Raw genomic sequence first — 27,368 nt, 5'->3', positions numbered from 1 at the left:
GAGTAGTCCCTGTTCTGCTCCCCAGCTCCAGCTTGGCTTTGTCCGGGGCCAAGCCGCGTGCCCGGATGCCCCGCTAGCTCCCGAGCAGGGACGGAAGAGGGCGGCTCCCTTTCCTTTGCTACAGAGAAGCCCAGTCCCCCAGCGCTGCTTCCAGAGCAGGGCAAGGGCGGAGTGAAAGCGGCAGAAAGGGGCGGCTTCAGTTTTGCCTTATTATGCAAGGAGCCAGGGGCGCAGCGCGGGACTCCAGGCACAGAGACTCCCCGCCCAGCGCCTGCCTGACCGTAGCCCTCTAATCAGTGAGTGCCGGGGGGCAGGAGGCAAAGCTTGGTCTAACCCGGGGCACTTGGGGTCCGCACTCCCTGTGCTCTGGCTGGTGCACGCGGGGGCCCCTGGTGCTGCTCTGCTCCGTGCAGGCTCGCGGCGCTTTCCCCTCGCTGCCTCTCGCCGCCTCTGCTCGCCTGGGCTTGGAAGTGCGGCGGGGGAAGCTCGCCTCGCGCTGCCTGGGGTGTCGGCTCCCTCCGCTCGGCGGCGCGCAGGGGCAGCCGTTCGTGAGTCGCGCTGCTCTGTGGGCCCTGCGGGTGAGGTGGGAGCCCCTGCCCCCATCTTCCACCTGTGGCGTTGTTCTGAGCCTTTGTGACGCGCCCGCGTTCCCTCAGCTGCTGGAGTTCCCGGGGGCCTTTCGGACTCTCCCGGCCTCGGGGAGCCGTTAAAAGCACCTGCCGGGTGCGCGAGGCGCTTGCAACAGGCGCTGCTGCGCAGCTTCTGGGCTCCGATGTTATCCTCCTGGGTAACGGGCGCCGCAGCCGGGATAGTCTTCCTGCACCTCGTCCAGAAATTCCTCTTCCCCTACTTCTGGCTCGACCTGAACTACCTGCTGAAAGTGGTAATCCATGGGCTGACCCTGGAAAGCTACAGGCTGCGCGGGAAGATTTTCACGGTGCTGGACCGGTTTGTGAAAGAAGCGGAAAGGCAGCCCCGCAAGCCGTTCATCCTTTACGAGGGGAATGTGCACACTTACCAGGATGTGGACAGGAGAAGTAACAGGGTAGCTCACGTCTTGCTGCAAGAGGGGGCTCTGAAAAAAGGGGATACCGTTGCCCTGCTGATGAGCAATGAACCCGACTTCATCCACGTGTGGTTTGGAGCGGTCAAGCTGGGCTGTGTGGTGGCATTCCTCAACATCAACATCCACGCCAAGTCCCTTCTGCACTGTATCAGTAGCTGTGAGCCCAAGATGCTAGTTGTGGGAGCAGGTATGTTATATCCCTAATGTGTACGCTCATGCTTTTAACCTTCTATACTTTATTTCACCTCCACCTTCTTTCATTGGAGACCTGGTTTTGCCAGATGCTGTAATATTTATAGCAAGCATCCAATCATGAACTGGTCCCCCTGGTGCTGTAAACTTATGAGGATATTGTTCTTAACACAAGCAGCTTGCATTCTTAAAAAGTTGTGTGGCATACAGTGGAGGAGTTCCCCTGCAAACTTATAATAGATAACACGAAAAGTATGGCCTGTAATAGATGTATTTCAGATTCAGTAGTCAGGATTAGTTTACTTTGTGTTAGTTTAAAATTATGGGTGGATATTTGGTAGATGTTCAGAAGAGAGAACTTGTTTGACCTGAATGTACTATACAATGTAATTAGTGTTTGAGGCCAGCTCAAACCAAAACCAGGTATCCAAAACCAGAGTTTGATAAGCAAAGAGTTGCAGTATACAAACCAGGTACTAGTTTTGCAGTGGTCCTTTATTTTTCTTCCTATGAAGGACAAAAGTTGTGTTTACAAGTGCTTTTCTCCCCCTCCCATGGCAAAAGTTTTGCTGTGGAAAACAAACACAGTTTTGCGCCAAGACTAAGCAAAATCAGACAAACACTTGTGACTTTTGGGGTTGGAAAGTGTTTCAAACCTTGACATCCTAAATAAGCAACTTTGTGCCATCTCTAAAATTACCATGTCCACCAGCATTCTGTACCTTGCTTCTGGTTTTACTCTATTACTTAGACATTTCTAGGCTGATAGAGGGCTTTTGCACCCTTTTCACCTGACTGGTGAAGTTTCCTTTTACATACTACAGGCAATTCTAAAACTTTGTTATTTTTAGCTTCATTGTATATTTTTTACTACTGTTTGTGTAGATTTTTTTTAAACATGAGTGGAGAGGAGTGTTATTTAAGCAAGTTACTGTAATGAGAACCATCATAGCCATGCAAATTCAGCAGGATCACATAGTCATTAAATTATTCTAATGGATAGAAGTTGATTTTTCTGATCACATTAAAAAATGTGACTGTGATGATGAAATCAATTTTTTTCTCCTCATGATGATGAAATCAATTTTTTTCAAAGTTTTAAGAGCAAGACCCCAATATAGCCAAAAGCTTAGTAATTAAGACACTTACCTGTAACATGGGAGAGCCTACAAATTAGGTCACATGTGAGTTTGAGCACCCATATCCCAAGCGAGGGCCTTTATTACAAGACTTTGACTACTCAGTCTCTCCTGTTGGAGCTGATGGAGGATCGTAACTACATAATCACTGAGCCAGAGTGTGAGAGAGATTGACTGCTTAGCATGGTGGCAAAGATGGTCAGCTGTGAGGGAGAAAATGGGTCTGGAAGCTTCAGTTTCAATCAGCAGTTTGACAAAGAACCCACTTTTGTTAAAATCCTAACCCCCTCTAACAATGAGCTGTTGAGATTTTGCTTTCACCACCTGTTTTATTCAAAAATGTATATAATTATCTCAATATACTAGTTTAAAATGGTTAATCCTGGTGAACTGAGGCTCTTTAGTGTTAGAGTGGAAGGAGGAGATTCACTTGTGAAAATCTGGTTTACTTACAACCAAATCCTGCTACCCTTCCCCATGCTAAGACTATAGGGACTGAGTAGTAACAGTCAAGATAAATGAGAAATTAATTTAAATCATGGTATGTGACAGCCCTGGAGAAGGGGAATGAGAGTTATTTTCCGAACTACTGTGACATAGAAGGAGCAGGATCCTTAGTGTTTAAAGGGGAAATTTTCTTCATAGATTTGATAATTCACATTTAACTTGATTAAAATAAATTATAAAAATAAGTATGAGACATTTAGAGCAGCAAAGAGTACTTTACTGGAAACTCACTTGGTCCCATTCCCGAGTTAGTGCCTCCTTCAGATATATCCCAGTTTTTTATCAGTAATCTACAATAAGTATTTGTTGTTCCTAAACACATTTCAGTGTCATTTAAGGGAGTCATGGCGGCTACATCTGATGACAACTGCAAAGTCCTAGAACAATTTGTATAATGGGGGCTCTGAAAGCCATTGAACCAAACTATAAACCCTGTACATGACAGAAACCACTTCAAACCAGGGGTTTAAAGCACTACAAGCACCCTAGTTCCAGCACTTACGACTTCTTGATGAACACTGTAGGAACAGGGAGAGTCTCTGAGGGTATTTCTACACTGCATTCCTCTTTCGAGAGAAGAATGAAAATGCAGATAAATGAAATTGCAAATGAAGCACGGATTTGAATTTCCTATGCTTCATTTGCATAATCGCATCTGGCCACTTTTTCGAAATACCTTATTTTGAAAAAAGAAACGGTGTCTAGATGTGGTTATTTAGAAAGAAAGCCCTTCTTTCAAAATAACCCTTACTCCTTAGGTTTAAGGGTTATTTCGAAAGAAGGGTTTTCTTTCAAAATAACTGCATCTAGACACCGTTTCATTTATCGAAATAGTATATTTTGAAAAAGCGGCTGGATGTGATTATGCAAATGAAGCATAGGAAATTCAAATCTGCGCTTCCTTTGCAATTTCATTCGTCTGTATTTGCATTCCTCTCTCGAAAAAGGAATGCAGTGTAGACATGCCCTATGAGAGAACTAAATATATGGAGAGAATGTATCAAAATATAGGGAGTTGGGACTGACCTTTTATGATTAAAAGGAGCATTGGTTTTCACAGCTTATTTAGCATATGCATCAGAGTGCACCTCAAATATTTTGTCAGCAATATATCATAGATCTTTTTGAATGAATGGAATAACAATTTGGTCTCAATCTGACCTGCTAGTTATCACTGTTGGTCCATGTCTGACAATAAATAATTGCATTATTTCTTTGTCCGAAAATAGAAGAAACATCTTTTGTATGAGTAGCAGTGCAGAATGGTAGTTTAAAGCAAAACAGTATTTTGCCTATTATTCCAATATCACAATTAGTTATTAATGTACAGTATTAAAGTTGTTCACATTGATCACGGACCTACTGCTCAGTAGTTTACAGGGAAACAGAGGAGGGGAAAATAGAGAAAAAGGAGTGGGGGAAATCTCCATTTCCATCAACACATGAATTTTCCCAGGGATGCCATGTAGTTAAGGTTTGTCTTCTCAGAGTGTATTATTCAAACAATACACAGGACAGTTATTTATTCTGTTTATAGTTAAAGATTAGATTTAGTAATAACTTTGTAAGACAAACCCTATACATTTATTAGCATCTTACTAAGAAAAAAATAGCTTAAGTTCACAACTTATGACTTGCTTTGCTGTCTGCTTATGTGTAAGTACCAGGCACTACCAGAAATACTGTATTACATTTCCTCCAAGAGAGCTCTTTATTCTTGACACATGCATAATACAAATGTAAAATTAGCAGCAGGCTCTTTAAAGACATCTTGTGGAAAAATTCAGTATGAATTAACAATACATCAACAATGAACAAAGATAGTCTTGGATCTTTTTAGATCTGTATGAGTACAGTGGAGAATTTATCTGCAGTTCACATTTTTCATACTTTCCAGAATAAATCTAAGGTTTATGGCTCTTCTAATATTATGAAGATACTTAGCTTTTTTCCCCCGCCAGGAAATTGCTTTTTCCCCCTTTGCTCTCCTGAATAACCTGACATCTTTCAGGAGAATAAATGGTTACAAACCATTCAGATTCAAGTTCTGAGTTTTTAATACCAGAGTGCATATGAAAAGTCCTTTTGTAGAACTAACTCTCAGTAATATTCAATACTAAGTAAAGCAAAGCAAACTCATGTACAGCAAGAGAAACCTTCAATACCTTGAGTAATTTTAGAAGTGGAAACATCAAGGATATTTTCAGTCTTTGGTTTAATTACTTGGAACAATGTAAGGAGGATGTGCTTCAGTCTAGGAAGTAGGAATTACTGCCTGTCATTCTTGAATCCTAAATGACAGTTTAAATTGGACTATAACTGATTTTATCCCTTCCAAAGGATTGCCTGATTAGACCACAGGCTAATCTTTTGACCATAACATAGCTCCTTCTTGCTTGACTTGTCTGCAGTTTAAATTAATATAAATTATTTCCCATATATACTAAGAAATTAGTGTAAATCTACCACTGCACTGAAAAGTAAAAAACAAACCAGCATTATACCTGAAATCTGAATGATCAGAAAATAAGTGACCAATTTCTTAATGTTCTTTATGCTCAGTAGTCAGACAGGGCAATGGTTTTCAATAAATAAGCCAATGCTTTTGCTGACACCAATTCCATAAAATTGCAAACATTTCTAGGGATATGAAACAGGGAGAGAATGAATCATGGGTTGCTCTTTTTATTTGTTGTAGTCTGTATGTCTGTGCTCTCGAGAATGACATCTATTGTGTTTTCTGCCATGCTAGTTGCAAGGGGATAATTTTGGATTAAGACTGCCACCAGAAACACTGCAGCCATGCTGCTCTCGGGTAGCCTCTCTGCAGTGACAGAAGAGGTTCTTCTGTTGTTGTAGTGATTGTAAATCCACCTCTTCAAGAGGTGGTAGTTAGGTCAGTGGAAGAATTCTTCCATCAACCTTTGTGTCTTCACTAGAGCTTAGGTTCTCATAAGTACACTGCACAGGGCATGACATTTTTCAGCCTTGAGTAATAAAGCTAGCCCAACTTTGCAGCCCAAGTAACCAGAACTAAACTGGAACAATGAATGCAGATTATCGTGTAAGAGGAGATCTGGAGAGAAACATTAAATAGGTATTGTAATGGGTTGGACTCATTAGTGCAGCCCTTTCTGCTAGTCAGTTCAGGAATTAGCTCAGTTTGCCAGCAGAATACCCTCTTCTGGGCATGTCTTGTTAGTTGTCCACTTTGCTGTTTCCACTGTGTCTCTGGACCCATATCACTTCCTGGACTGCAGCATTCTATTCAGGACGCTGTTCTCTGGCCCACCATTCTGACCTCTTCCCTTCCAGGGGTAAAAGAAGTCGTCAGTCTGGCCCCATGTCATAGTGACAGACTGCAGTCCCAAGTTTATCCTCTCCCTCAGGGGAAAGTTGCAGTCCTTTATTTGGCTAGGCTCTCCAGCAGATAGTAGGGAGGCAGGGGAACAGGCTTACCCCCTACTCTGGGCTGCAGCCCAGGGACTTCTTCCACTCCCTTTTTTTCCTGGGTCGCTTCCCCATAACCCTTGTGCCCACTCAGCCAAGGTTGCAGTCTAGCAGTCATCACGTCAAATCCACGTAGGAGCCAATCCTTCTACCTTGCTAGTCAAGAAGAGACTGATCTTTGATCTGCTGAGCTACATAACATAAGAATGGCCAAACTGGTTCAGACCAAAGGTCCATTTAGCCCAGTAGCCTGTCTGCTGACAGTGGCCAGTGCCAAGTGCCCCGGAGGGGGTGGACCGAAGACAATGATCAAGTGATTTGTCTCGTGCCATCCATCTCCAGCCTCTAACAAACAGAGGCCAGGGACACCATCCCTACCCCTTGGCTAATAGCCTTTTATGGAACTAACCTCCATGAATTTATCTAGTTTCTCTTTAAACTCTATTATAGTTCTAGCCTTCACAGCCTCCTCTGGCAAGGAGTTCCACAGGTTGACAATGCGCTGTGTGAAGAACTTTCACTTATTAGTTTTAAACCTGCTACCCATTAATTTCATTTGGTGTCCTCTAGTTCTTATATTATAGGAAATAATAAATAACTTTTCTTTATTCACTCTCTCCACACCACTCATGATTTTATATACCTCTATCATATCCCCCCCGTCAGTCTCCTCTTTTCCAAACTGAAAAGTTCCAGTCACTTTAGCCTTTCTTCATATGGGACCCATTCCAAACCCCTAATCGTTTTAGTTGCCCTTTTCTGAACCCTTTCCAAGGCCAAAATATCTTTTTTGAGGTGAAGTGACCACATCTGTACACAGTACTCAGGATGTGGGCGTACCATAGTTTTATACAGGGGCAGTAAGATAGTCTGTGTCTTATTTTCTATCCCTTTCTTAATAAGTCCTAACATTCTATTTGCCTTTTTGAACGCCGCAGCACACTGTGTGGACGTTTTCAGAGAACTATTCACGATAACTCCATGATCTCTTTCCAGATTTGTCGTAGCCAAATTAGCCCCCATCATACTATATATATAGTTGGGGTTATTTTTTCCAACGTGCATTACTTTACACTTATCCACATTAAACTTCATTTGCCATTTTGTTGTCCATTCACTTAGTTTTGTGAGATCTTTTTGAAGTTCTTCACAATCTGCTTCTGTCTTGACTATCTTGAACAGTTTAGTATCATCCGCAAACTTTACTACCTCACTGCTTGCCCCTTTCTCTAGATCATTTATGAATAAGTTGAATAGGATTGGTCCTAAGACTGACCATTAGAGGACACCACTAGTTACCCCTTTCCATTCTGAAAATTTACCATTTATTCCTACCCTTTGTTTCCTTTCTTTTAACCAGTTCTCAATCCATGAAAGGATCTTCCCTCTTATTCCATGACAATGTAATTTACACAAGAGCCTTTGGTGAGGGACTTTGTCAAAAGCTTTCTGAAAATCTAAGTATACTATATCTACTGGATCCCCCTTGTCCGCATGTTTATTAACCCCTTCAAAGAACTCTAATAGATTAGTAAGGGTACGTGTAGACTACATGCCTCTGTCGCCAGAGGCATGTAGATTAGGCTACCAGACATAGGAAAATGAAGCGGCGATTTAAATAATCGCCGCTTCATTTAAATTTTACATGGCTGCTGCGCTGAGCCGACAAACAGCTAATCAGCTGTTTGTCGGCTCAGCGCGATAGTCGGCTCAGCGCGATAGTCTGGGTGTCGACATCAAAGGTATTTGTCGACCACCCAGGTAAACCTCATCCCAGGAGGCATACCTGGGTGGTCGACAAATACCTTTGATGACACCCACGCGTCCAGACTATCGCGCTGAGCCGACAAACAGCTGATCAGCTGTTTGTCGGCTCAGCGCAGCAGCCATGTAAATTTAAATGAAGCGGCGATTATTTAAATCGCCGCTTCATTTTCCTATGTCTGGTAGCCTAATCTACATGCCTCTGGCGACAGAGGCATGTAGTCTAGACGTAGCCTAAGACATGATTTCCCTTTACAGAAACTCAACTTTTGCCCAACAAATTATATTCTTCTATGTGCTTAACAATTTTATTCTTAACTTTTGTTTCCACTAATTTGCCCGGTACTGATGTTAGACTTACCGGTGTGTAATTGCCAGGATCACCTCTAGAGCCCTTTTTAAATATTGGTGTCACGTTAGCTATCTTCCAGTCATTAGATACGGAAGCCAGTTTAAAGGATAGATTACAAACCACAGTTAACAGTTCTGCAGTTTCCCATTTGAGTTCTTTTAGAACCCTTGGGTGAATGCCATCCGGTCCCGGTATTTTGTTAATGTTAAGTTTTTCTATTTGTTCCAATATAAAGCTGTCCTTTATATCAGGACGGGTCCAGCAAGCTGTCTTCTGATTGGTTCCCCATAAGCTCTTTCCTGATTGGGTAGGATTCTGAAGGCTCCCTCTAGCCTGCTTTAACCCCTCCCTGCTGGGCAGTTACCCAAGGCCCAGTGAGGAAATGTCTGCCTGGAACACCCAAAAGACGATAGCTAAGTAGTACTGCGGGAAGAGGGTTACTGACCACTAGTGGAACAGAAAATTTTTGTCCTTGGATAATAGGGTTGTTATTCATGTTGGAGCTCAAACTTCTCCAACACGAGGAGAACTTCAGACCTCTAAGGCTTCTACCACTCAGAATGATTATAGCCTTGTTCCTTAAATCAAACTTTGGTTCATAGAAGTTGTAACTTAAGGATTTAGGTACTGAAATGTTTATAATCCACTCAGAAAAGAATATATAGAAGTTCCTGCTTTGGAAGATATTTCTTTGATCAGAGCTCGGAGGACATATGCTCGTTCTAGATAATGGGGGTTAATACTGCAGCTCATTGAAAATATACAACAACCTGACCAGAAAGAAAACAATCTTTTGGAGAAAATTAAAAATTCTTTGTTTCAAAGAAGCAAAGCAATGTGAAATGTGTAGAGGCCTTTCTATCTATGTATATAAAAAAACTAATGGAGAAATAAACACAGGATTGGGAATCAGGAGTAGAGCTGAGAAAATATTGATTCTAGGGTGGGTGTGTGTGGGTGTTTAAATAGGAGCAAGGCATCAGAATAGCCAGTAGGCATAGGGTTGGGGCACTCACCTAGGATATAGGATGCCCAGCTTCAAGTCTCTGGTCAGAGTCAGCTCCTAGGCTGTTTGCTGTTCTGGTGGAAATGTTTCTCTCAACTTTTTGTTCTGGACCAGAGAAACTTATCCTGACAGAGCATTGATCACAAAATGACTTAGTCCAGAAAAACACAAAATCCCCCAACATTTTGGTGTTATCAAATCAGTGTTTTCTAATGAAAAAAGTTTTGTTAGAAAATTCCTAGCCAGCCCAAGTCAGGAGTTCAAAGGCTAGCTCTGCTATTGACTCACCTTGAGGCCTTGGACAAGTCATTTCAACTTTGCTTCCCTGTGTACAAAAATGAATGAGGGTAACAATTTAGCTGTATACCTCACTGGACTCTTTGTAGATTCCTGCATAAGTAATTTTTTAAAAATGGATCACTTAGGCTCTTCTGAAAATGTTAATCAGTGGGACTACCCATCACTTTTTTGAGTATTAGGAAAATCTGCATTATCATTGTATACTGTGCAAAAGAGAAATGATTGTATACATTGTGACAATTATTTCATTTGTATTCCATTGTGGATGAAATTTACATAAATATTAAACTGTGCTTCTTATCTGAAACGTGACTGTAAACTATCCAAGATTAGGTGGGGCCAAGGCATGGTAGTCATTGCCACTGGGTTTTCATTGAGTGCTGGCTGAAATTTAAAGCATGGCAATGACAGCAATTATTATTTACCACTTTTCTACACGAAGTCCACTGCACCACCTGATTATATTCCCTTATTCTCAAAGAGGTGAGTGTGGCACCTTATATTTTGTTAACACAACTCTAAAACATGTAAAAAAAAGTCACACTGAAAAACATGCTGACGTTTAGCTTTGTGTAAATACATTGTAAAATGAGTAACACAATGTTATTGTTATGTTTAAGATATGGTTGGAACCTTAAAGGAAATTCTTCCCAGCCTCCAAAAAGATATTGATGTTTGGGTAATGACAAAAGACTGCACTCTGCCAAATGTTAAAACCCTTTTAGACAAACTGGAAGCTGCATCTGAAGACGGTGTACCGGTTAATCTTCGCTCTGTAAACAACCTCAAGTCTTCTGTACTCTACATTTTTACCTCAGGAACAACAGGTACAACTCTCTTACATTTCCATCATTTCCTCAAACTGTTTATGAAACCATCATACATCAGTTAAGGTGTCTGCATCAGACACCTTAAAAGTATCACCTTGGTCGATAGGAGAAATTATCAGAAGCTCAAGAAAGACATTGGTCATTTCCCAAGCTGTTGGCATAGAGGATCCCCCACCTTTTCACCTGCCCAGCTGAATTTCTTAAATCCTGGGGCAGAGCATTATGCCCTATTATTATTGGTGCCTGCTAGTCAGCACTGCAAACATAACAATAATATTTTGGTTTAAAATGCAGCTACAGAGCTAATGTGTACAGGTATATCTAGATCTTTATAATATCCTTTCAAAACAAATGACTATGCACTTATTGTGAAGTGAGTGTTCTGTAAGTTGCTTTGAATGCAGGTCACCAAAGAGACAGAAAATAGGATTAAGTTACTAACCTCTTAGTTGAGAAACAGATGGCTGGGTTCAATACTATTGCTCCAGTGGCTAAGAGGTTAAGACTTTTAAAAAATTCTTATAATTGACATAAAAAGCGGCATGATGTTTTTAGGATAAACAGATTGGTGTTTCTTATTCAGCTGAAGACTCATTTGTGGTTTCAGTCATGAGATGTTTTAAAAATAACTTGCATCTCACAATCATGCCCAAGCGTGATTATTTTGTTGATTTTTATTTGCCTCCATGGGATCATACATTAGTTTATTATAGAACTAAATTCTATTTGTTTTTAAAATAGTTTAAAAACCCACAACTTTTGTAAACATTATTCAGAGAGAAAATTACTTTTGAAATAATGGTGAAAAAATAATCCTGAGCTTGCTACTATCGATAGGAATGTAGTTCTGAATACTCTTAGCTAAATCACGTTATAGACTTCTCTAGGTTGTCTACTCTGTAACATAGTTCTTACAATGTCAGCTAAGGTCTACGTATGAAGCAGAAGTAGAAGAATTCAGTGCATAGAATTAATCTAATATAGATTTAATCTAATATAGTTTAGTTACCTGCAAAGGTAAGAAAATGTGAGTGAGTGTTTGTAGCCCGTGCCCATACAACTTTATCTCTTTTTAATGTACAGTGTAATTGCAAAAACAATGGTTATATAGAATGGAAGAAAGTTAGAGGGGAACTGAATCATTATGTCTAATGCAATTAGATCCATGTAGTGCAATCTGATCCATTTATCCTTTTCATGCTTTCCAATAATATAAGAACACATGATTGCTGATATAATTAATAATCTAGATTTACTGGCCGAGTTAAGAGGAGTTAAAATCTTGTGCAGCTTTTAGTCATTTTGTGGCATCTAATGCCAGGGGAAATCAAAAGCAAATACAATGAAAGGGTTTTTCAAAGTGCTAGCTTATTTTGATCAATAAAATAATTTTGTATCTATGTATGCTAAAGTAAGGAAGGCTGATTCATAAAGGAAAGAATCTTTCCCTTACATAATGCATCACAGATCTAGCTACAGTATTAGGTAGGAATGGTGTCCCAAGACTCTGTTTGTCAGAGGCTGGGAATGGGTGATAGGGGAGGGATCACTTGATAATTAACTATTCTGTTAGTTCCCTCTAGAGAGCCTGGTGCTGCCATTGTTGGAAGACAGCATTCTAGGCTAGATGTTCGTGTAGCTTGATCCAATATGGCCGTTCTTATGTTCTTCTTGGTAGTGACCTGAGTGCCCAGGTGAGCCTTCTTCTGGAATGTCAAGAGGAGGCCACTATTAGAGGCAGTCAGGAGGAAAAACTCAATGAATCTTGATATCAATATGGAAAATCTTTTGTTTGCAGTGTTTTATTTATTTATGCTTGGAAAGATATGTATTTGTGAGTGGCTCTCACCCCAAACACAGCTTTATAAACCTGGTTAGCTTACTTAGTACAAACTCCTAATTGGTTTTTAATTTTGTATATTTATGATTATCCATTTTGTAGTCCTTATCTTTCTGAATTTTAAACAGCAACTGCTAATGGTGTTCTGGTTCCTGAGAACAGCCTTTATCTAGGAGCACAAGAAAGGAAAAACAAGTTCTTCTAGAACTCTTTTCCAGAAGACAGATATCTTACTGCTTCCCACATCATCTGCTAAGGAACAGACATTTGGGAGGCAGGAAAGCCCTTGGATCTTATGGGAGAGAGATACTATGAAATCAGTGTCATGTGATGATGCTAAAGAATCACATAAAGAGGTGATTTCTTTCAACACTGAACAAAGATTAGAAGTAAGAAAAACAATATTGTTTTTCAAGTTTCTTCAGCTTCACCTTAGTGCTTGTGCCTAGAACATTCCTCAGTCTGCTTTCTATCAGACTTCCTTGGTCAGTTGTCAAGAAACTGTACACATCCACAGGTGGGGTAAAGTGTGTGAAAAGCCAAAATGAAATGGAACAAAGTCATGACAGCTGTGAGTGTCTGTTTGTAGAGCTGCCCAGGAAACAAAGATGGGGCTTTCTACAAAACTGGTTCTTGCCACGAGTTGTCTATATCCTGTACTGATCAGTAATATGGATGTTGGCTTCCCTTTTAAAGCACTGCACCTCTGATACTGCTGTGCTGCTATAGTGCTTTAATGAAGAAGCTTTAAGTTGATAGGAGAAAGCTCTCCTGTTGACTTCATTAATCCATCTCCCTGAAAAGTGGTTTCTGTCGGCAGGAGAAGTTCTCCCTTGGATGTAGTGCTTTTTGCACAGAGGATCAGGTTAGTGTAACTACATCACTGAATGTCATAGTGATACCAATCTAGGTCTGCAGTGTAGACCAGACTTTCGGTTACCTTTCCCAGAGCAGAAGCAGAGTTCTGCATAAGCTCAAAAGCTTATATTTTTCACCAACTGAAGTTGGTCCAATTATGGATATTAGCTCACCAAGGCTGTGTCTAGACTGCAGGTTTTTTCGAAAAAAGTAGCCTTTTTTCGAAAAACTTCACCTGCGTCTAGACTACAGCCGTGTTCTTTCGAAATTAAATCAAAAGAATGTGGCTTTTCTTTCGATGGAGATACTCCTCATTTCACGAGGAAGAACGCCTTTTTCGAAGGAGATCTGTTGAAAATAAGTGAGTGTGGACATGGCGAAGCCTTTTTTTCTAAAATAATGGCCTCCAGGAAGAAGCCCTGGTAGACAATCTGGGGCATGCCTTGCATGTCTCTGGTTCCTGTCTGCAGCCATTTTTTAAAGGGACAGTCACCTTCACAGCCAGTTGTGGCAACAAAGCAGCCAGAGCACACGGCTGTTCAAGTGCAGTTGTGTCCCAGCCCCAAGACCCTCCTGGCCCTTCCAGATAGCCTTCTAGGGACTGAACCAGGGGCTCCAAACGCCGGGCACCAGCATGGTCTGGGCCAGAGCTCAAAACCCTTCTCGAGCTGTGGTCAGAGGAGGAGGCCTTACAAGCCCTGAACACCAGGCGGCGAAATGCGGACATTTTTGTCCGCATGGTAGAGGCCCTGGCCCAGAGAGGGCACCACCCCCGCACCCAGGACCAGGTGCGCTCTAAAGTAAAGGAGCTGTACCAAGGCTATGTGAAGGCCAGGGAGGAGAGCTCCCGTTCTGGGGCAGCGCCCTACTCCTGCCCCTGTTATTCAGAGCTGGCCCAGATCCTTGGTGGTGGGGAAGCACGCACACCACTGTGTCTCATCCAGTCTGGCTTGGGGGACCCTGTGGTGGACGCGCCAGAGCAGGACCTAGAGCAGTCCAGGGAGTCTGGAGATGGGGGAGATGGTGCTAGAGGAGGAGGACAGTGAGGAGACAGTGACTCTCACTCTGGAGCCAGTCACCCAGACCCCAGAGGCCTCCCAGGTGTCATCTGAAGCCGGAGACGAAGCAGCAGGTGAGTGCAGTGATGTCGTGTAACACACGGGGGGGGGGGGGGGGGGGGGGAGGAGGTGGGTGCACAGTGGGTGATGCACAAGGGAAACCTGTTATACTCACCATGGACATCATGCAGCTGGCTATGCATGTGCCAACATGTTCAGCGGTACAGTGTGACACATGGGGGTGCGCCACGTGGTGGCATAGACCATGTCCGGAACACACCCAGGTGGGTTGTCAGTGTGAGGTCCCATTGGCACTTCAGGACCCCTGTGATGCTCAGGCTGATGCCCAGGACACACATGGTGTTACCTTCAGAATGTCTGAGTCCCCTGTCTGAAGGAGAGGGCATGCCTTTTGGACAGCTGTTGCACACATGACTGATTGTGATAGAAATGTAGCCGTGTTAGTCTGATCTAAGGATGTGGGTCTGGCCCACGAAAGCTCATCACCTAATAAACCATCTTATTAGTCTTTTAAGTGCTACATAGTCCTGTTTTTTATGACTGATTGTGTCTTCCTCTTTTCCTCCACAGCCGGACCAGCTGTGCAAGAGAGCCGCAGCACCCCAGCCCCACCTCCATCCCGGGGACATGGGAGCCGCAGACACAGGCATGTCTATGCAGACATCCTGAGGCAGCATGTGGCGGCCGTGCAGGAGCTCAACACCATCCTGCAAGAGAGGGTGGAGGCAGAGGCTCGGTGGCATGATCGGCTGATGGAGGAGCTTGTCCAGCAGTGCACGTCCCTGTGTACCACTCTCAGGGAGGTCTGTGGCTTGCCTGCTCCTGTGCCTGGTCCTGCTCCTCCAGCACCCCATGACCCCACCACACCAACCCCCCCTTCCACAGCACCATCCCTTTCCCCCTTTGTACCTCCCTCTCCCCCAGCCCCTCTCTCCCCCTGGCCCTCCTTTCCCCCAGGCCTCCCAGTCCCAAGTGCTCCTACCCTCTGTCGTCCAGCCAACAGACAGTCACCCCACCTGATCCCGTGGCCATGGTGGACCCCGAACACGAGGCACAAGCAGGAGACCGCGAGCAGGCAAGCACCATGCAACCTCATCCCCTTCCCCCCTCCAGGTTTCAAGCACCCCCATAACCCCAGTTAAATACCAAGCATTGTGTTAAAGAAAATGTTTATTGTACATAGTTTGTCATGAAAGTTTATTTTCTCCATCAAAATCAACAAAAGCTTTTTTATGTTTGCAACAGTTATACATTCTTTCAGTTATTGATATTTATAACAATAAAACAGAACTTATTCTTTTGAGACAAACCCTGGTGTTTATTATTTCTACAAACAGGGTCAGGATATGGGTTGAAGAGGGAAGCTTATATTGGGCCAGGGCCAAGCCCCCAGACAGAAGCCCTTCAGGAGAGTCAGTGGCCTCCAATAGAGAATCGCTCCCGTAGGGCCTCCCAGATGCAAACAGCAGACCGGTGAGCCTGGCGGATGGCAGCTGTCTGGGGCTGGGCAAAGTGCCTCTCCTGACCATCAGCACCTGTACCCCACCCTGGTAGGAAGGCCTCCCCTTTCCTTTCTACCAGGTTATGGAGAACGCAACACGCAGCCACCCCCTCAGGGATGTTGCGTTCCCCCATGTCTAGCCGTGTGAGCAAGCACCGGAATCTCCCTTTTAAACGTCTGAACACACATTCCACCTGGTTGCGAGCTCGGTTAAGACGAGCATTAAACTGCTCCTTGCTCGCATCCAGGTGGCCGGTGTAGGGCTTCATCAGCCATGGCAACAGGGGATAGGTGGCATCAGCCACTATGCACACCGACATGTACACACCCCCAACCGCAAAGTCGTGATGCGGGATAAATGTTCCTGCCTGAAGCCTCCAGTAGAGGTACGAGTTCCTGAAGATGCGGGCATCATGTGCCCGCCCTGACCACCCAACACAAATGTCAGTAAACTGGCCTCGATGGTCGACCAGGGCCTGGAGGACCATTGAAAAGTAGCCCTTTCTGTTAATGAATTGGGCTGCACGATGGGGCGGTGCACGGATTGGAATGTGTCCCCCATCGAGCGCTCCTCCACAGTTCGGGAAATCAAGGGCAGCAAAGCCTGCCACGACGCAGTTCGGATCTGCTAGACGGACGAGCCTGTTCAGCAGCTCAGAATTGATGGCCCTCACCACCTGCAGAAAGAGACAGACAACAAAATTTTAGAAGGGGTGCCTTATCTCTTAGGAGGAGAACCCACCACCCACCTTCCCTCTCAAACACCCCGAGAATCCCCTCCTCAGAACTCCCCCCTCCCCGGGCAGCTCACGGTGAGTGGAGGAGCTCCCTCCCATTCCCACTCCTACTCCACTTTGCCCTTTCCTGACAGTCTCCCTTCCCCTCCCCCCCCAAACTGTGACTGTCACCTGACAATGACTTACCTCCATCAGTATGGACCCAACAGTAGACCTGCCCACTCCAAATTGGTGTCCCACAGAGCGGTAGCTGTCGGGGGTGGCCAGCTTCCAGAGGGCAATGGCGACCCTCTTTTCCAGGGGGATGGTGGGCCGCAGATGGGTGTCCTGCCGTTGCAGAGCCGGGGCTAGTCAGGTACACAGCTCCTGGAAAGTGGCCTTCCGCATCCGGAAGTTGCGGAGCCACCCTGGGTCATCACAAAGCTCCATAAAGAGCCTGTCTAACCAGTCAGAGCTGGTGTCAAGCCTCCAAAAACGCCTCTCCACAAAGAAGTTTGGAGGCAAGGGCAGTGAGGCTGCATGACAGACATACCCTTCATACCTCTGGTCTGGGTCCAGATGGGGAAGTAGCCTCATGACTGTGTCATGCAGATGCAGCAACAGCGCTGGCTCCATGCCAAAAAAAGGGGTCTAAAACAGGAAAACCTCCAAACAAAAAACCTACTGGGGTGTCCCAGGAAGCTGGGAACTCTCCAAACAGGCACTGCAATACCTTGCTTACCTCCTAGAGGAACAGCAAAGGCAGCTGCAGGAGCAGAGCAACGGGTGTTCAGGGACATCCCTTTAACCATGCATCTCTGCAAAGGGCAGGCAGCAGGACCCAGAAGGAATGCTGCCCCCATGCCCTGGCAGAAGCGGTTCCGGGTGGCTTTTTCTTTAGAAAGAGCATCCAGCAGTCAGGATGCTCTTTTTCGAAAAAGCGGATCGATTTTCCGATCCGCGTATTGTATTCTAGACGCTCTTTTTCGAAAGACACTTTTTTGAAAGTTTCTTTTGAAAAAGCGTCTTTCGAAAGAGGCTTGCAGTCTAGACGTACCCCAACTCTTTGGATTTGACCATATGTCAGGCACGGAGCTCTTTCATATTTCCTCATGTCCTGGTCCATTTAATGTGGAATCACAGGACCCAGTGTACAGTGAGTTTATGCATCTCTGACCAGCGTACCTGCCCCTTAGTTTTATAGGACCAACAGATATAGTACCACATTAAACTTGCAAACATGTACTTGCAAATAAGTATCTATTTAGCTAAGTGGCTAGCTGAAAACATGGCTCTGGAATATAGAAAGATAACTAACATTAGTGTTATTGCTATTTCTTATCAAACTAGAGACCTCCACATTCAGCAAAGGTTAATTTTGACCTCTCTGTGATGTAGTGTTATGTCTTTTTTTTTTTTTCATTGCAGGTCTACCAAAAGCTGCAGTTATCACTCATCTTCAGGTTCTGAAAGGAGCTGCAGGGTTATGGGCATTTGGTGCTACTGCCAATGACATTATTTATATAACTCTCCCTCTTTACCACAGTTCAGCTTCTCTCCTTGGCATTGGTGGATGTATTGTACTGGGTAAGCGCACTTCATTTTTATATCATTGTTGACTAAAGAATGAGTTAGTTTAGAACTGAGTTAATACACAGTGCAGAATCATTGCTATCAGTGGAGCTACTTAAACTTGTCTTACTATATCTGCCTTCTAAGTCAAAAAACAAATGATTCTGGAAATATTTTTTCTAGTTTTGTGATTCCTTTACCTTTTTTTCCCTAAAAAACTGTAGTATGGTCCATATTATTCACTTTTCTTTTAGGAAATTAGGTAAAATTCTGTTTATCCACTTATTTTCTTTTGGTATTAGGGTAACAAGGTAGCTGTCCCTTAAATGAAATTGGGCTCTGTATCACTGTTCCAATCCAGGTTTGCCTGAATTTTGTGTTGTGAGGAGGGTGGGGCTGCTCCTAGGAGTTATAAATGAGGCTAGGTCTAGACTATGGGACTTTATCGGAAAAAGTTAGGCAAACTGCGCTCCACACACAATTTTTACGTTTTTTTTTTAATCCCACCTTAATACTGAAATTCCATTGTAATGGGCAATGCCTATGAATTTAGACCCATCAGTGAAACAAATGAGATTGACTTGTGTATTAAAATCAAAGTTCTGAAACCTTTACATGTTTCTGTAGTACATGTAGCAGGATTCTTGACAAGTTCACGCAACCAGTGTTTCCTTTTTATTCCCTTAATAAGGTGCAACTATTGTCTTAAGAAAGAAATTCTCAGCTAGTCAGTTCTGGAGTGACTGCAAAAAGTACAATGTGACTGTTATCCAGCACATTGGAGAAATTTGTCGTTACCTTTGCAACCAACCTGTGGTAAGTGGAATTAAAATTATGGTTATCCTAGCATTTGGTTATTCACTAATCTTTATCTTCATGCTTACTATTGTAGCTGTATTTATATTAAAAGGGAAATGTGAACAATAATTTAAAAGAAGAAAAAATTCTCTCCTCTTCCTCCTCCTCCTCCTCCTTCTCTCTCCCCCTCCCCTCTCCCCCCACACCCACCTTGCATTTCTGTGCAAGGTTTCTGATGTATCTGTGACTGCCTGTAGATTGGTGCTAGGAAAACTGAACTGGCACCAAGGAATTGATACATCTTTAAACATGTAAGGGGAAAAGAAAATGTTCATGCTAAAAGTTTAGCAAAGAGTGAGTCTAGACTATCTACCTTAGCATTAATGCATTTTCAAAATTGTTTTGGGGACCAAATTAGACACTCTCACATTTTGTAGGCCTAACTTTGGCCCTACTAACTTTATTTTGGCTTGTAGACTATTTGTACACACAAGCCATCCTTTACTCTGTTCTTGAAGGTTTTAAAGGAGTCGCTACAGTTCAGAGACTCAAGAGAAAATGTTTTTAAATTCCTAATTAATTGGCTTACCCATCAGACTGATCTGCACTATTAAGGCTCAAAAAGGTGTCTACCCCTTCTAGGGGAGCACAGGGAGGGAAGAGGGAGTGTCTCTTTCAACCTGTCCTAATGCTGCAGTTGACCTTAGTGGGAGTTCTGTGACTATAGGGTCCCATTAGGAGAGTCTCATCATTGCACTAACCTCCTCAAAGGGGCAGAACCATGAATTCGCTAGCAGAGTGAACCCGCTACTTCTAGATCTGGAAGGCATCATGTCTGAGTTTCCTTTGAGGTAGAGTAGTGACAATCCACAGTCCAGTCCTCTATCTTTAGCACATTGGTCACTATACAAAACTTCTTGCCTTGTAGAAACTGATAAACGTAGCATAGTTAAGTCCTCCGTTTTGTTTCAGCTATAAGGAGATATTATGTTAAAAAAGTGAAATATACTTGACATGTTCATTTATACTATCCATTAGAGATATTAGGTGTGCACTCTGTTGTATACGTAACTCCTATTAGTTGTCATGAGATATCTGTAGGTTGAAAGCCAAAATTGCTTTTTAGCTGGAAGCTGCATTCGGTGGTTGTATTAAATCATGCATGTCTTAAAAGAAGATTTCTGATTTTTCCTTAAAAAGAGCAAAATAAGGAAGACATAAATAATTAAAACAAAAATGCATATTCAAACCAGGGAGTTTGACTGACTTGTACACAAGTGCATGTGTACTCCTGAAAATATGGGCTTGAGTCTTTAATTCAGTTTGTAAAAGCAATTTGGGCAGTAACTGAAATTTTTGCTACATAGGGCGGCTGGACCAAATTCCATTCCGGGTTAAGTGGTCAATGTTTAGTGAGATTGCACTGGTAGTAGAACAGCTCACAATCTAACACTTTACGTTAAAGAGCAGAGCCTATGTTTTAGCTTTTTATAAAATTGTATCTAGCATATGATACAGTACAGCATTCTGTAAATGCACATATTATTCTAGCTTCATTATTTGATGTATGAATAATAAATGTGGAGATGGATTCTCCCTTGTACTTATACAATGCGATCAAAACACAACAGTGTTTGTTTAAAAATCTATTCACTTACACCTGTGGAAAGGAGATGTTAGGGGGCATGGCAATGGAGACTCTGACACACAAGGCTCCTCTCCTGTATTCAGAATAGTTTATATGAATTCTTCAGTGTAGATCTCTACTACATCTGGGAGCAAACCTCCCAGCCTAGGCCTATGGACTAAAATCGATATGTAAATGATGCTATGATGTGACTTGGGTTGCAGCTTGGGCTCTCAAGTCCCATCTCCTAGGCATGAGAGTCTGAGCTCTAATCCAAATTGGAATGGGAAGTACGAGTCCTGCCAACTCAAGTCTGTGGACTTGGATTGGGAGGCTCACTCAAATGCAGTGAAGATGGTGGATTCTTGTAGTTGTGGAGACCAGGTACCTACATTGTGGTACAAAATTATAGACTGTCTGGGCCCTCCTGGACATAACTACATGGCAGACAGCTTCCCCGGACAAGGTGTGGGGGGACCCAGCTGCCTGAGAAGAGGTAGGGCCTTAGGCAGAAGGGGTCGGGCTGGGCAACCAACCCTCAGTACCGCCCAGACTATTTAATACAGATTGTACCTTCCTCATCCTGCACCCTCAGGACCTCAGTGGCCCTGGAGCAGGGGAGGTCAATCTGGCAGGAGCTCTACTTTTTCCCTGGCCACCCGGGGGCTCTGCTTTTCTCCAGGCAGCTCCACTGCCACCAGGGCTCTTTTCTCCCCACAGTGCAGGAGAAGGGGAGAACTCTACTTCCGCCTGTGGCTTCACTGCAGCTCAAGGCTCCCCTCTCCTCACAGTGGCCAGGAACTCCATTGCAATCCAGAGCCCCACTCTCCCCATAGTAGTTTTGCTGTTGCATGAGGCGCTGTGCTCCTGCTGGTGGCTTTGCTTTCTTCCCCATGGCTCTGCTGCTTCCTGGGGCTCAGCTACTGCCCAGCATCTCTGCGCTCCCCCCAGCACCCTACTGACACCGGGGGCTTCATGCTGCACTGAGCAGTTTTGCTGCTGCCCCAGTGGGCTCCATCAAGCAGCCCCACTGCTGCCGTGGAGCTCCACGTTCCACCAAACGGCTCTGCTGCCACTTGGGGGCTCTGTGCTCCTCTCAGTGGCTCTGCGCTCTCCTCCCCAGCACTTCTGCTATGACCTGAGGGGCTCCGCACTCCCCTCCGGCAGCTGTGCTTCTACCCTCCCCACGGTGACAGAGTGCTCTGCTTCCTGGACACCGGGGTCTCTGAGTTCCTCCCAGTATCTTTCCTGCCCCTGGTGCTCCCTCTCAGCCCTCTAATTTGGCAACGCTCCTGGACCTAGCCCAAACTTCTCCTCGTGAGCACTCACACAAATGATGTGGGACCAGGGATGTTGCCAGACAAGGAAAGCTCGGATGAGGAAGTTTCAACCTGTAGTAACTTCTCCAAACTAACATGAAAAACTCCTTTCTAGTCAAGTATCAGAGGTGTTAGTCTGAATCTGCAAAAGCGGTGAGGAGTCCTGTGGCACCTTATAGACTAACTGAAGTGTTGGAGCATAAGATTTCGTGGGCAAAGACCCACTTCATCAGATGATTATGCTCCAAAACTTCAGTTAGTCTATAAGGTGCCACAGGACTCCTCACCTCCTTTCTTGTCAATCATCTGTCAGTGTATTTCAAAATCATCAGCAATGACTTCAACAGTGGTTCTGTTAATAGAAGAATATAAGCCAAGATTATTTTTCAGCACTACTAACAAGTTACTTTTAGAGCCTAGTCCAATGTCCACTGAGAAGTAAATGGAAAGACACTCATTAACTTCAATGGGCATTGGATCACCTGCTTTAGTTTTCACTTAGCTTTTCTTCAGTCTTGGCAAAGGCTATAGTAACTCAAAATAGTGACCTTTGGAGTATAATGGAATCTCAGAATCGTCTAGGAGAGTTGGCCTATATACTGAAGCTGTTTCATGTTAGAAAGTCTTCTAATGAAGACATTTAAATCACAACAGTCAGTCTGAAGATGTGTTTACACTGTGTTTGGAAACTCATGGTACCAAGTCTCAGAGCCTGGGTGTATGGATTCAGGCTTGTACTTTGGTACTAAAAACAGCTGTGAAGTCATTCAGGCTTGGGGTGTGAAGACCAGGGAGGGGACTAGCCTTCAGAGCCCAAGCTCTGGCCTGAGCCAAAATGTCAACAAGGGACAAACAAACAACAGTGTATACCCTGCCTCTGAAATAGGAGTAAAAACCTGTTAATCCAGGCAGAGAGATTCAAGTGAGTGAAACTGTTTACTATTTCAGTTTCACTAACAAGGACTTTATTTTTTTTAAAAGTAGCAACAACAGGAATTGAGCTTGTGCTGGTATCATAGGGTATGTCTACACTACCACCCTAGTTCGAACTAGGGTGGTTAATGTAAGCAACCGAAGTTGCAAATGAAGCCTGGGATTTGAATTTCCTGGGCTTCATTTGCATCTTGCCGGGCGCCGCTATTTTTAAATCCCCGCTAGTTCGGACTCCGTGCCCACGGCTATACGTGGCACGGAGTAGGTAGTTCGGATTAGGCTTCCACGAGGAGTAATGGTAGTTCGGAATAGGAAGCCTAATCCGAACTACCTACTCCGTGCCGTGTGTAGCCGCGGGCACGGAGTCCGAACTAGCGGGGATTTAAAAATGGCGGCGCCCGGCAAGATGCAAATGAAGCCTGGGAAATTCAAATCCCGGGCTTCATTTACAACTTTGGTTGCCTACATTAACCACCTTAGTTCGAACTAGGGTGGTAGTGTAGACATACCCATATGGACTAAAGAGTCAAGGTGGTGATTGCTGTACATGAAAGACATCCTAAGTAATTCACATTAACATCTATCATATCTGCGGGTATGTCTACACTATAGAGTTTTTCTGAAAAAAACTTCAATTACGTCCACACTGCAGTCGCATTCTTTCGAAAGAAAATCGAAAGAACAGAAGGGTTTTTCTGGCATTGGTAATCCTCTTTCTACAAGGAAGAAGCCTTTTTTGTGAAAGAGCTCTTTCGGAAAAAAAGGCGTGTAAGGACGGGGAAGGAGGAGTTCTTTCAGAAGAAGAGTAAAGAAGAAAAAGCACAGGTACCCTGGTGGCCACTCCATCCATAGTAATCATAGTTTAAATGTGCGATAGTGTGGACGCTATCTTTCAAAAAAGCAGATTACTTTTTCAATGCACATTGGCGGTGTGGACGCACTCTTTTGGAAGAAGTTTCTTTGGAAGATCTCTTCTGAAAAGCTTCTTCCGAAAGAAGCCTGCAATCTAGATGTAACCTGCTAGTGTAGGAGCTTCACGGGGTAGCCGAATTAGTCTGTAACAGAAAGAAACAACAAATGGTCTGGTAGCACTTTATAGACTAATGAAACATGTAGATGGTATCATGAGCTTTTGTAGGCACAGCCTACTTCTTCAGAGGACCGGAGTTATGAGTTGGGGATATGAAAACTTGAAATAAATAGGAGAGGGGAAGGGGAGGGGGGAGAGGAAAAAAAAGGGAGGGGAGTGAGAGACAGAGCATCATTAAGTATCTGGAGAATGCTCATGATACCATCTACATGTTTCGTTAGTCTTTAAAATATGACCAGACTATTTTTTTTTTCCTGCTAGTATAGTGTTCTTTAAAACTGATACTTAATTCTAACTAACCACAGTTTATCTTTGAAATTTGCAGTTATGAGAGTGCTTATAGGCACTAATGGGAGCTATAGTGAATGAGGCACTTCTCTTCGCCTACTCAGACATAACCTAAGAAGCCCAAGAATCCACCATATTCTTTTTCTGCTTATTGTTTTTTCATGCGGAACCCACCAATCTTGAGGAATCCCTATCCTGTCTTCTGCAACTGCCAAAAGAAATTTGTGTTCAGTACAAACCTTCTCACGTGTCTGCAAAATTGTTTTGCAGTGAGTGCTTTCCTGTGCCTCATTCTGCATGCAGTGCTTTAGAATCATAGAATCCTAGGGCTGAAAGAGATCCCAGGGCCAACCCTAACTAAATCAGGGTATGTCTACACTACAGCACTAATTCGAACTAACTTAATTCGAATTAGTTAATTCGAACGAAGCTAATTCAAACTAGTGCATCTAGACCTAAAAACTAGTTTGAATTAGCATTTTGCTAATTCGAACTAGCATGTCCACATTGAGTGGACCCTAAACTGAGGTTAAGGATGGCCGGAAGCAGTGCCGGCAGGGCATCAGGTTAGGACTTAGAGCATGGAGCTGCTGTCTCAGGCTAGCCGAGGGCTGTGCTTAAAGGGACCCAACCCCCACCCCGGACAAACAGTTCTCAGGGGTTCCCCGCTTGCAAAGCAGTCCTGTCTTGGAGTGCCCTGAGTGCCCACACTCGGCACATCACAGCACTCGGCCATCAGCCCGGCTGCACTTGCTGCAGGCTGCCATCCGGGGGGTGGAGGGGTCAATCGAGGGGCTGCAGGAGAGCTTCCACCCCAAGGAGCCCGCAGAGCCACCCCAGTCCTCCTCATTGGGGGCTCGTACCCCATTCCTCCCTAACCTCCTTCCACTTACCCCTTCCTAGCCCCCCCCCCTTCCTGATGTACAAAATAAAGGACACGTGTGTTAAAAAATAGAAACTCTCTTTATTGAACAAAACTCGGAGAGACTGGGAAAAGGAGATGGGATGGGAAGAGAGAGGGTGGGAGAGGGGAGGGCAACTACAATGATCAGGGGTTTGGAACAGGTCCCATATGAAGAGAGGCTAAAGAGACTGGGACTTTTCAGCTTAGAAAAGAGGAGACGGAGGGGGGATATGATAGAGGTCTATAAAAGCACGAGTGGTGTGGAGAGGGTGCATAAAGAAAAGTTCTTCATTAGTTCCCATAATAGAAGGACTAGAGGACACCAAATGAAATGAATAGGTAGCAGGCTTCAAACTAATAACAGAAAGTTCCTTCTTCACAAAGCAAATAGTCAACCTGTGGAACTCCTTGCTGCAGGAGGCTGTGAAGGCTAGAACTATTACAGAGTTTAAAGAGAAGTTAGATAAATTCATGGAGTTTGGGTCCATGGAGTGGTATTAGCCAGGGGGTAGAAATGGTGTCCCTGGCCTCTGTTTGTGGAAGGCTGGAGATGGATGGCATGAGACAAATGGCTTGGTTATTGTCTTCGGTCCATCCCTTCCAAGGTCCCTAGTGTTGGCCGCTGTCGGCAGACAGGCTACTGGGCTAGATGGACCTTTGGTCTGACCCAGTACGGCCATTCTAAGCTCAGGGGTCGGGGGGTCTCACTGGACCACCCTGATTTTCATGCAGACCTACTCCTGGGTGGCCAGGCTGGCAGCTATCCTGCCCTAGACGGCCACTTTCCTGTGCCTAGTGCGGAGGTCATGGATGAGGTCCACGATCTCCGCACTAGACCAGGTGGGCGCCCGCTTCTTGCAGACCTGGGCAGGCTCCTGGGAGCTGCCAGCCTGGTCCTGGGAAGAGGCGGAGGGCTGGGTGGCAGCGGGTGGCTGGTTCGTGCCGTGCCAGGTGCAGGGTCTGCTGGCTGGGTGCTGGCAGGCTTGCACCTGGCACGGGCACTGTAGCCAGCCTGTGCCCCTTTTAGGGCTCCGGGGCCAGGAGGGGGCAGACGAGTTTCCCTGGTGGTGCCCAGAATGGCCACCACGGAAAGCTGGGGAGGGCTAGCCTCCCACTAGTTCGAATTAAGTGGCTACACAGCCCTTAATTCGAACTACTTAATTCGAACTAGGCGTTAGGTAAACCTCATTCTACGAGGACTAATTCGAATTAAATGCTCCGCTAGTTCTAATTAAGTTCGAACTAGCGGTTTGCCTGTGTAGCGCCTATCAAAGTTAATTCGAACTAACGTCTGTTAGTTCAAATTAACTTTGTAGTGTAGATATACCCTCATTCCAGCCAAGGCTTTGTGAAGCTGGGACGTAAAAATCTCTAGGGATAGAAATTCCACCACCTCTCTTGGTAACTGTCAGCCGACGGTCAGGGCAGTGAGTGGTGTGTGTGTGTGTACTATACACCCAAGACTTCAACTGCTGAGACCGGGGTCCCTTGCAGTGGGCAACCTGGAAGAGGCTGGAGGGTGCCCCAATAAGTGTACAGGAAGAGCTTATTACGCTTCAGATTTTAGCTGCTAGAATTTCATAATTCCTTCGCAGCGGGCAGCCTCGGGGAGACTGAGAAGCGCCCCAACTGAATTTTGCCACCTGGGTGTGACACAAATTCAAACGCCCAAGCTCTTCCTATACTATGTGTGTACTATACGCCTAAGACTTTAACTGCTGAGACCGGGGTCCCTTGCAGTGGGCAACCTGGAAGAGGTTGAAAGGCGCCCCAATAAGTGTACAGGGAGAGCTTATTACGCTTCAGATTTCAGCTGCTAGAATTTCATAATTCCTTTGCAGTGGGCAGCCTCGGGGAGACTGAGAAGCGCCCCAACTGAATTTTGCCACCTGGGTGTGACACAAATCCAAACGCCCAAGCTCTCCCTATATCTGTCCCTTTATGACCGGCTGAAGTTCTTTTGTTTGTGTTCGGTTCGGGTACAGCAGCACGGGTCCAAGTCAGAAGCTTGACACACACTGGCTTATTTATAGGAGAAAGAAAAAGAAAAGAAATAAAGAAACTTGGTTCAGTGTATATAGATATATATATTTTATAAGTGAATAAGGGCACCCCACTTGTTCCCAACTAACTTACAACAGAGAGACAATTAGAGTGTACACATAAAGAAAACACATTGCAGGTACAATTCTCACCCCTGTGTTCCAGACTTGGCATGGCCAGCGTCTTTCTCTCAA

The 27,368-nt window shown here is 44.4% G+C and overlaps 1 protein-coding gene across 2 annotated transcripts in view; it reads left to right on the top strand.

The window, feature by feature from the left end:
- The first annotated feature begins 203 nt into the window (after positions 1-203).
- Positions 204-27,368, top strand: part of SLC27A6 (solute carrier family 27 member 6) — a 63,676-nt gene continuing 36,511 nt past the window's right edge. Inside the window, exons 1-4 of one of the 2 annotated variants that reach the window (XM_006131869.4) lie at positions 213-1,253; positions 10,397-10,603; positions 18,029-18,187; positions 18,864-18,988. In XM_006131869.4, the coding sequence (XP_006131931.1) occupies positions 773-1,253; positions 10,397-10,603; positions 18,029-18,187; positions 18,864-18,988 (972 nt within the window). In that variant the 5' untranslated portion in view covers positions 213-772. Of the gene's footprint in view, positions 1,254-10,396; positions 10,604-18,028; positions 18,188-18,863; positions 18,989-27,368 lie in introns of both variants that reach the window. The other variant, XM_006131870.4, reaches the window with a different exon arrangement.

The sequence above is a fragment of the Pelodiscus sinensis genome, chromosome 6 (genome assembly GCF_049634645.1).
Source record: "Pelodiscus sinensis isolate JC-2024 chromosome 6, ASM4963464v1, whole genome shotgun sequence".
Lineage (NCBI taxonomy): Eukaryota > Metazoa > Chordata > Testudines > Trionychidae > Pelodiscus > Pelodiscus sinensis.
This window is presented reverse-complemented; position numbering and strand designations above follow the sequence as displayed.